This window comes from Cibotium barometz, chromosome 62, assembly GCF_041138505.1.
Source record: "Cibotium barometz isolate CiBa-2024 chromosome 62, ASM4113850v1, whole genome shotgun sequence".
NCBI lineage: Eukaryota > Viridiplantae > Streptophyta > Polypodiopsida > Cyatheales > Cibotiaceae > Cibotium > Cibotium barometz.
The window spans coordinates 1573949-1584557 of record NC_141107.1 but is presented as its reverse complement, the minus strand read 5'-3'; the positions used below and the strand labels follow the sequence as shown (position 1 = coordinate 1584557).

The 10609-nt window shown below is 42.1% G+C and overlaps 1 protein-coding gene across 1 annotated transcript; it reads right to left on the bottom strand.

Annotated features, from left to right (window-relative positions):
- Positions 1-4688: 4688 nt before the first annotated feature.
- On the bottom strand, positions 4689-7618 carry LOC147604004 (ammonium transporter 3 member 1-like). The gene is made up of 3 exons (XM_086795230.1): positions 6769-7618; positions 6240-6525; positions 4689-5507 (listed from the first exon to the last, which is right to left on the bottom strand). Exons 1-3 carry the CDS (start codon positions 7405-7407, stop codon positions 4969-4971), a joined length of 1464 nt encoding a protein of 487 aa, XP_086651356.1. The 5' UTR covers positions 7408-7618; the 3' UTR covers positions 4689-4968.
- Between the last annotated feature and the right edge of the window lie 2991 nt (positions 7619-10609).

Below are 10609 nucleotides of genomic sequence, written 5' to 3'. Positions count from 1 at the left end.
ATGGAACCAAGATTGCTAAACTACATGTCTTCCTTATAGTACTATTTGGGGGAAGGTATAATGATGTAGACTCATACAAAGGTAAGATATAGGCGGATGAAGATAGCTGGCATCAAAATGTCACATGCTAACACTAGCAAGACGCTGCAAACACACAAACGTTAGCATCATGTGAAGAAGAGATCCATAAGGCTAAAGAGGAATTGTTTGAGGAAGTCATAAGGAAAAGGGTAGTGGAATAGGATGTACAAGTATGGGAACATATATTAGACAACTTTAGAGGAGATGAATAGCCATATGATCAATGCTATGAGGGCAAGCTTTGACAAAAAGGTTTTAGTGTTTATGGCTCATGAAGAGGAAACTCAAAGACTATAGGCCCGAGTAAGTGAGCACATCCGCAAAGAGTTACAGGATGAAAAGGATGAATGTGAACAAAGGCTGTAACAAGAGGTGGCAAGAGCACAAGAATTTCCAGATAAGCTACAACAGGTACAAAGAGAGTATGAATCTGCTACGTGTAACATACACGATCACGCAAAGTTATTATTGAAGGTGAAAGAGAGACCACCTTATCAAAAGAAGGTGTTACCATACAATTATTGATGAAGGTGGAAGAGGGAGAAACTTGTTAAAACAAGGTGTTATTGTACAGTTTGTTGACGAAGGTGGAAGAGGGAGAAACTAGTCAAAACAAGGTGTTATCTTACAATAATTAATGAAGGTGGAAGAGGGAGAAACTTGTTAAAACAAGGTGTTATCGTACCGTTGTTGTTTGATGAAGGTGGACGAGGGAGAACCTTGTCAAAACAAGGTGTTATTGAAGGTGGAAGAGGGAGCACTTTGTCAAAACAAGAGGCGGATATTCTCAAATAGACACAGACAAAAGCAAAGCCCATGATTGAAGGTGGAAGAGGGAGAAACTTGTTAAAACAAGGTATTATCATGCAGTTGTTGACAAAGGTATTATCATACAGTTGTTGACGAAGGTGTTATCGTACAGTTTGTTGACAAAGGTGGAAGAGGGAGAACCTTGTCAAAGCAAGGTGTTATTGAAGGTGGAACAGGGAGCACTTCGTCAAAACAAGAGGCAAATATTCTCAGATAGACACAGACAAAGTAAAGCCCATGATTGAAGATTTTGGAATCTAGCTAGAATTGCGGAAGGAATTCATCCATGCTTGATTATGGCATATATAAGGTGGACCCACTTTAGATGCCAATGAAGAGGCGTTCACCCCAACCGTATTTGTAGTAGAACAAAGGAAGGAATCCCATGCATGTTTTAACTTTCCAATATTTGAGCTAGCAAGGTTTTATAGCATACATAGTCACTAGAAAAGGGCTCCTATTGTGGATTCAATCATGGAGGAGGATCCCTGATCCAACAATAGTTGCTATCTCTACTACTTTATAAAACTCAATGTAGTCTAGATTAGAAACATGAAGTGATAGGGAACTTTAATAAGAGGTGTCGTGCTTTGATATGAACAAGGATCCCGAGGAGCAAGTCATTCTATATTATTTATCATCATCTATGGTTTCTGCCAGGTAGGCATCTAACTTTTGAGGGCATGATAGACACATCCTTCTGAACAGCTCCTCCCTATTTCACATGCACTCTATGCAAGCTAAAATCATGAAGAAATGACTATATATTCAAGCTTCATGATAGGGCCTTTCAACCTTAACATGTTCTGATGATGGAACATGCATCAGGTAGGGGGGATGTTAACCCCATTTTGGGCTTAGGCACTCCCCATTACAAATAGGAGTAGCCAAATAAGTGTTAGGTAAACAGTACTCTAAAAGTTGTATATATTATGAGAAAGCAAACGACCAAGCTTAATAGATCAGATTTAAGTATGTATGCCCAATAAGGGCCATTTACATATAAGAAATGAAATAAACACAATCCCCCTTTGTGCCAATTGTCTACTTGCTCTTATCTTGTTAAGAGAGAGAGAGAGAGAGAGAGAGAGAGAGAGAGAGAGAGTTAAGAGTAAAGTGCATGAATCTTCATGTATGTGCCTCTTATTCATTGTGTGAGAGTGAGAGAGGTGTCCTTGGAGGTAGGTGAAGCATCTTCTTGGTGGTGACAACAATAAAGGAGAACATGGGAGCTTGGAGCCAGCAACCATTGGTAGAGCGGAGGCTAAGAATTGTGAGCCAAAAGTAACGTAAGTATCTATGATGATGATGGTTGTTGCTTATTTGACATATTGCTAGAATGGTAGAGTTCTTATGAGGCTAAGAATAATCCATAGCATTCAACCACATAAGGTAAAAGAATTAGTACTCAAGAGGATAAAAGAAAATTTGCATGTTGAGGTGTTAACATGACTAAGCTTGATGCATCATGATTTTAGTTTAACATTAACTAAAGAAAAAAACTAAAATCATGTGTCAATATTAGCCTTGACTACTCATCAAACATAATGATATTGAGTCACTTATGTAGATGAAAACAAAAACTCACAAAGAAGATTACCCCCCCCCCCCCAAAAAAAAGTAGTATCTATCTGTATCCAACCCAAATATGTGTGTGTGTGTGTGTGTGTGTGTGTGTGTGTGTGTGTGTGTGCATGTATGCATGTTTGTGTGCATGCACATGCACGCACGCACATGCATGCATGCATGTGTGTGCTTGAGAGAGAGAGAGAGAGAGAGAGAGAGAGAGAGAGAGAGACTGATCCATAGAGGCCAAATATGACTTATGGGACCAAATACATTACAAAGACATTCATTGGGTCCTTCAGTTCAATATGACTTGTGGGACCATTGAAAAGGCTTTAAGAGGGTGTCTCATTTCACTTCAATACGAAGAAAAGGAAAAATAGATTCTATGTTTATAGCTACTTTCTATGTACACAAGTTTTCTCAAATACATCACAACAACATCAGGAGGTTGAGGCTAGGGTTGGGGTTTTGGTTTGAGAATATTAGGTGGTGGTTTTGGTTTGAGAATATTAGGTTCTAGTTTTGGTTTGAGAATATTAGGTGGTGGTTTTAATTTGAGGTATTAGGTTTTGGTTTGAGAATATTTGGTGGTGGTTTTGGTTTGAGAATATTAGGTTCTGGTTTTGATTTGTGAATATTAGGTTCTAGTTTTAATTTGTGTGTGCTTGCATACACTTATGTATGTGTGTGTGTGTGTGGGTGCTTGTGTACACGCGCGTGCATGTGTGTGTGTGTGTGTGTGTGTGTGTGTGTGTGTGTGTGAGAGAGAGAGAGAGAGAGAGAGAGAGAACGGTCCATGTAAATAAGGATCACACAAAAAATTTGATGGCACATGGTTATGTACACCCATTTTTTGTTTTTGGTGTGCATTTGTAAAAGGAAGGCCATATGGGGTATTTTATACATTTTCTAAGGAACATTTTTTTAATTAAAAATTTCTTTTGATAGTTAATTAAGTGGATAGTATCAATTCAATTATTAAGGGATTCATTATCCATGATGAGTGTTTATTTCTTTCCACTAGGTGAACATGTTACTCACATGTAAACCCTACACATTCCTTTGTTATTAAGAATCCCTGAATAGCCAATGATTTCTAAAATTATTATTTTGTAATGAACCTTTTAAAGGACCTATTAGTACGAGGTGTATAAGTCTCCACCTCTTTGTTTTAGAAGATGGCACTTTGAACAAATGCCTCCTATCCTTGTATTCTACAAGTTAGCATCTCTCTCTCTCTCTCTCTCTCTCTCTCTCTCTCTCTCTCTCTCTCTCTCTCACACACACACACACACACACACACACACACACACACACACACACATAGGGGTTTGTGGTCATTTTGTACCAATAGATCAACAAACCCTTTATCTTTATGAGATGTATCTCTTGGCCATCAAACTCCATGACAAAATTGGTAGGATTATTTTTCCATTTCTATTATTATTGAATTTGTTTAGGGACTTAATGGCACCTTAGTGTATTTACTTGGTCTCATAGGTCAATTTGGTCTCCAATATACATTATATAAGCTCTCGCTCTCTCTCTCTCTCTCACTCTCTCACACACACACACATGCTTTTATGCATATCATCCATACATATGTAAGTATGCATGTTCATGTACATAGGTGCATGGGTGCATGTGTGTGCACAACACACCACACACACACACACACACACACACACACACACACACACACACACACACACACACACAAAGGGATTGGATGAAAATTGAGAGTGAGACTATTTCAATGTGTTTTAAAGGTGACCCTATTTAACTCTTTTTTCACTTAGATTATGATTTAAAAACTAAACATTGACCTGATGAGTCAAAGTCTTACTAGATTTGTGTCATGATGATAAGTAGGATCGCCCCATAGCTTGATTCACATTTATCATTTCACTCATCAAAATATGTGTTCATTTTTTACCAGGCAAACAAATGAATGAATATATAAAGTCACTACAGATATATGTACAGGCAAGGCGAGGTTTAGAAGCTTTATAGTCGTTTTCACTTAATTGAGTTAGTTGTGTGTATATGAGTGATGAGGTAATTGACAGTAAAATCTTAGCTTTCCACTCATCCCTTTTTTCGTACTACAAAATTCATAAAACATGTGTTCCTTTGTGATGGATGGATCCTTACTGATGTATTGATGGCAATAAAAGTTGCAAGCATCTTAATGATCCATTCCAAAAAGGCCTAGTCTATAATGCGAATTAAGATAAGACCAACTCAATTGGGGATAACAATGCTTACAATGGATCAATGCTTTTGAGGTCGATGTGGGCGTGTGCTGAACAGGCAAGGGTGAAGAGGTCGACAAAGTTATTGTTGGAGAAACCAATGGTAATATATGAAGGAGGATGGCATGTGAGGGGTACATAGGAAAGGCAGTTATTGGAGAAACCAAATGGTAATATATGGAGGAGGGGGGCAAGTGAGAGGCTAGCTACTAGCATCCAAAAAGGGGGGGGGGGGGGGGGGGATTTTGTGAATCTACTCTATGGAAGGCATGGGGGCACGGCCATTAGTAGATGGGGAGGGATGGGAGGCATCCTCCAAGTCATATCCACCTGGTTTGGATGACTCAAATTTATCACCGTCACCCCAGAGGGCATAGGCCTCCTCGCCATGGGCGGCATCATCCCCTATTAAGAGCTGCTCATCGGACATCCTCAAGGGAACCACTACTTGGATTGCCAAACAAACGATGCTTGTGATGATCACATTCCACACGATCACAAACGCGGCACCCACAATTTGCTTCGAGAGTTGCCTGAAGCCTGATAGGCCTCCATAGAGGGCTCCGTGCTGATTCGGAATAGAAGAAAAGAGTGCCGATAGAGGTTCATCTATAAATACACCCGTTAAAATACCACCTAAGGTTCCGGCCACCGCATGCGTGTGGAAAACCCCCATGGTATCATCAACTTTCCTCAGCAATGGGAGGCGCTTGTGAAGAACCATCATTGAGTACCACGGCACCGACCCCGAGAAAATTCCCATGATCATAGCCGCCCATCCTTGCACCACTCCTATAATCCCCACCAAACCCCCCAAAAACAAAACAAAACATTCGCATTTTAGATTTTGATTTACAAACATTCAGCTAACTTGCATATGCTTATTTAAAAACGGGAATTTCCATTCGTTTTGTTTACATAAATGTAGGTTTTTTGGATTGAGGAAAACGTGAGGTTATGTCCATGGACTATGTGACATTACACATGTGCTTAGGGTCTTTCCAAAAGGACTCTCCTTGCCATTACAAACACACTCTCCTTGCCATGGACATGGAAAGTCAAAGCGTGGGTAAGAAAATTTCTCTGCCCATGCTTTGACACTCTCTGCGGATCATCTCAATTTGTCAACAACATTATTGCATTTGCAAGTGAGTCTTTTTGCATGTGCAAGTGAAGTGGGTCTGAAAAGACCCTCAAGTACAAATGCCAAGAATGTCATTTAGAATACTTAAAGATTTTGTTGTAAATTATTTAAAAGGAATGATTTGTATTAATGTTGTTGAAAAAAACTGCACACCAAGTTTTTTTTTGGCTTGATTGGAAATTTGAAAGTACACTACTCACACACACCAGGTGGATCTCCCCTGTGCAAGCATTACACACCAAGTTTTCAATAGATCTTAAAAGATTTTCAATTGAGGCAAAACGTGAATGGAGCATGCAACATTACACGTGTATATGGATTGTGAAACCCTTTTGTGTGCTAAGTTGAACAGCACCGTGGTTGATAGAAAAGTGACTTACCAGCCCCTGGCGTGATGCACACAAGGCCTGTGATCATCCCTTGCACAGCCCCTATGACGGAAGGCTTCCCAAAGAACAATACGTCCAAAAGGATCCAAACTAACAAGCTCATGGCAGCACATATGTTCGTATTGAGCACGGCCAACGAAGCATCAATGTTGGCAGCATAGGGATCCCCTCCGTTGAACCCCGCCCACCCCAGCCACAACATCCCGGCACCCGCTAGCATTAGTATAACGTTGTTGGGAGGGAACCTCTCCCTATCCTTGGTTAACCTTGGCCCCACCTACAGGTAGACACCATTGTTTAGAACTATACATATCTTTTTTATAATTTATTTATTTTTTAATGGAGAAAATAAACAAATAAATGTACATATTATATTGTGCAAGCATTTTCTAATCTAATTTAAAAAGAAAACCCAAGCTGGATGTAAGTAATTCAAAGAGAATCGTTTGAAGTGGTTTTTTTTACGTTTATTTGAAAAGTTTTGCCCCTTTTTTTTAAAAAAAGGCCCCGTTGGCATTACCCAGTAGGCAGCGGTGAAGCCAGCGACGCCGGAAGAGAGATGGATGACATAACCACCGGAGTAGTCCATGACACCCCAGTGGAAGAGGAAGCCGCCGCCCCACAAGCTGAAGGCGCCGACAGTGTAGGAGAAGGTGAGCCAGAGGGGGACGAACATCATCCAGGCCTTGAAGTTCATGCGGCCGAGGACGGAACCAGCGATGAGAATGAGAGTGATGGCAGCGAAGACGAACTGGAAGTAGACCATCGTGGCCATAGGGTACGAGGGCGTGATGGCGGCCACCGGGGGGTCGGTATCGTCAAAAATGGAGGCCGGGATTTTGGCTTGCCCCAGGAGGTAGAGGGCGTCCAGAGCGACGCCGGGCTTCCCCCACATGACCACCAGCCTATCCCCAAAGGACATTTGGTAGCCCCACGTTACCCAGCAGATGAGCACCGCCGCGAAGGCGTATAGCGCCATGAAGGCCGAGTTAACCGCCCACTTCTTCTTCACTATGCTCCCATACAATATCACCAGCCCCGGGACGCTCTGCATTCCCACTAGCGTCCCCGCCGTCAGCTGCCACGCATTGTCCCCCTTGTTCAGCCAGTCCGGCGCTCCTATTCCCGGCATATAGGCACTGGATGTCGCGTTCGCCATCGCCTTCTTCTTCAATCACTTAAACAAAGCCTCCGACGAAGGTTATGCTAAGCGAAGCTTGCCTTAATGTAGCCTCGCCAGTGTGAAGACGCAGCCCCGCCAGAGTGGAGAGATAGCTCCGCTAGTGTGGAGATCGCTTCCAACACCAAGCTCTGCTTTGTGTCTCAGCATAGCTAGGTTTTTATGTGCTTTATAATATTAAACAGGTCTTTCTGTGCTTCATTCATTCATGTAAATATGAGGAGCAGCGTGTAGACACAAACAAGGGATGGCGGAGGAGGCAAAGCAACCTTCTGGTTTAGCAACTCCGCCGCGGCCCCTAGCAACTCTGCGTCACGCCAAACTTCGGCACGCACCGCCGCCCGATTCTGATGAATTCAAAGCCTTGCATGCGTCAAAGGCTGGCCCGCCATCGTTTCTTTGCACTATTCGGTTCTCTACAGCACAGCTTCTATAGTAGCTACTAGCATACAAAAAAGTGTGTGAACGTGTGTGTGTGAGATGGTGGTGGTGGTGGTGGTGGTGGTGGGGAGGGCAGCTCAAAATAGTGATACCGTAACTGTTATTATATTTACCTCTTATATTCCTACCCCGTAAAATTCTTGGCCCAAAACACATCTTAGGGGCTTTACACATTTGAAGCCGCCCGAATCGGTTTGACGGGGAGACGCACACAAACCTTTCGTGACATGGAAGGATTCATAGCCCTTTTTAGCACGTTTCTTAGTTTGATTTCTTGATTGTACATTGTTCACCAAATTGGAAACACTTTAGCCAAGCAGAAGAAGGGGAAGAATGCACTTGTCCTTTCCGGTTTGCACCCTCAAGAGAAGACAACCCTCTTTTGTGGGGAAACTAGGGTCCTCTACCTTGCCTCTAATGATGCGGTCACTCCAAATGAGCTATGCAAATGGGTAAGGAGCAATGAGGGAAAGAGTTGAGGGAAAGAGCTATAGGAAGTTCAATCTCAACCTCAATGGCTTCATGTATGGGAGAGAGAGTTGGTCTTTGCTAGTTTGCACCCTTAGTAGTCCAAGTGTAGACAACCCTTTTTTGTGGAGAAACTAGGGTCCTCTACCTTACCTCTAATGGTGTCGTCACTTCAAAGGAGCTTTGCAAATGGGTAAGGAGCAATGAGGGAAAGAGCTATGAGAAGTTCAATCTCAATGTCAATGGATTCATGTATGGGAGAGAGAGTTCGAGATGGAGAAGGAGAGAAGCAACATCACACCACACACACACACACACACTATCTACAAGCATCAAAGAGAAAGTAAGCAAGCACACAAGATAGAGCACATGAAGACTTAGACTGAATTGTGATAATGGGGTTATGTGATGTAGTTTATCATAGTCCTCATAAAAGTAGGTCATGGTTCAAATCATGTTAACCACTCCAATTAACATGGTCTTGCCAGTCCTCCTACTTTTGAAAGGTGTTTTGTCATCTTGTGTTGCTATCTTACCTTTCTATGATAGAAACATATCTTTTGTAAGATGGTGCTCCAGAACATATAAAGTGGCCTTACTCTATTCTTAACACCAAATAGGGGAAAGTCTCAGACTTCATGTATATACCTGGTTAGGCTAGCATATGATTGGCATGAAGTATTTTCAAATTATGGCTGGCCAAGTATGAAAACTAGCCACTTGTATATAAGACATTTTTGACCATTAAGTAATGGATCTCCATATTCATTCCCCTTTGCAATTGAATTCATTTGAGCTCTCTTCCCTCTTTTCCCCACTCTCTTATATGAAAATTTCCCCTTTGCAATTGAATTCATTTGAGCTCTCTTCCATCTTTTCCCTACTCTCTTACATGAAAATTTCCCCTTTGCAATAATATTTGTGCAAGCTCTCTTCCCTCTTCTCCCTACTCCTTTGCATGAATTATGCTCAAGTAGGATTGATTACAGGCTCTCTCTTGCATGACTTTTCCCTCTCATATTGGCCCCTTGTGTGTGAGAAGTTAGAACCACCGTGAAGGAAACTCTCTTCTTGCCTCCATCTAGTGGTCAAAGCTCTTCCTCCACACCCTATTGCTATGGAGCTCTTTGGTGTGACAATAGGGTGATCACGATTTGGGCGAGAGGCTAGTATACCCACATTGGGAAGTTCTATTTTGCGGATCTTTAAAAGTTCACAATGACACATGTTTCGGCAAAGTGAAGGTACGATCTTTAGGGTCAAGTCCAATCCATTACAAGCTATTGGGATCGCCCAATATTACCTGGTGTCGATTTTACAAGGTCACACAATATTAGTGTCGATTTTACAAGGTCACACAATATTGGGGTTACCCAATATTGCTACTGGGTGTGTCGATTAAGAGGTCACACACTGAAAGGCATATGGTATTGCAGCTTTGTATGAGATTTGGTTATGCTTTCATTTATTTATGCAAGTTTTTTATTTTGTTTTATGTTTGAAGTTACAGTAGAGTATCAATTTTGCATGATTTAGAGAATTTAAGAGGAGGTTTTAACTAAATCCTAGAGAGAAATGGTGTGAGAGAGAGAGATTTGAGAGGAGAGAGTACTTCCTTCTTGGTGCATATTCCTCTTATGCTTGTGCTCATGAGTGTGAGAGTAGAGAGGAGTGAGAGTGCTTGTATGGAGAGAGGCAACCTCTTGTTGAAGAAGGAGACAAAGGAGTGAAGCTAGCAAAAACCCCTAGTACAGCTTGGAGTCTTCCAGAGATACGAGCTTCAAGCCGGAAAGTTTCCCATGATATGTTAAGTGTTACGTTGTTCATAGTGGCTACGGGGAGCTCGACCGGCCTCCAAGACCATCCACAGGAGCGTAGGAAGCAAGCGAGCCGGGGTGTAGGGGGGAGAGTGCCGAGGTGTAATCCCGCGGGGCGGTCGAACATGTGTGGGAAGGCACACCACTATATATGTATATGTCTAGCAATGAGAATCCCTATCCTCATTCCCTCTATAGTTGGGTGGTGATCTAGACCTCTCCTCCTCCGTCGTCCAAGCGTAGTCGCTACAGTTGCATGACGTTGGTATCGGAGCTTGGGTTCTCATCTTGACCAAGGACTATGCCCACTCAAATGTTTTTTCAACCATTCAAAATTTTTCAGAAAAAAACCTATCGGCAACTGAGGAGATCACGACTGTGTGGTGGAGAGAGAAAAAAAAGCCATACTCTTGCTCTTCTTCCAACCAGTGCGTAGGAGAAAGCAAGGGAATCAC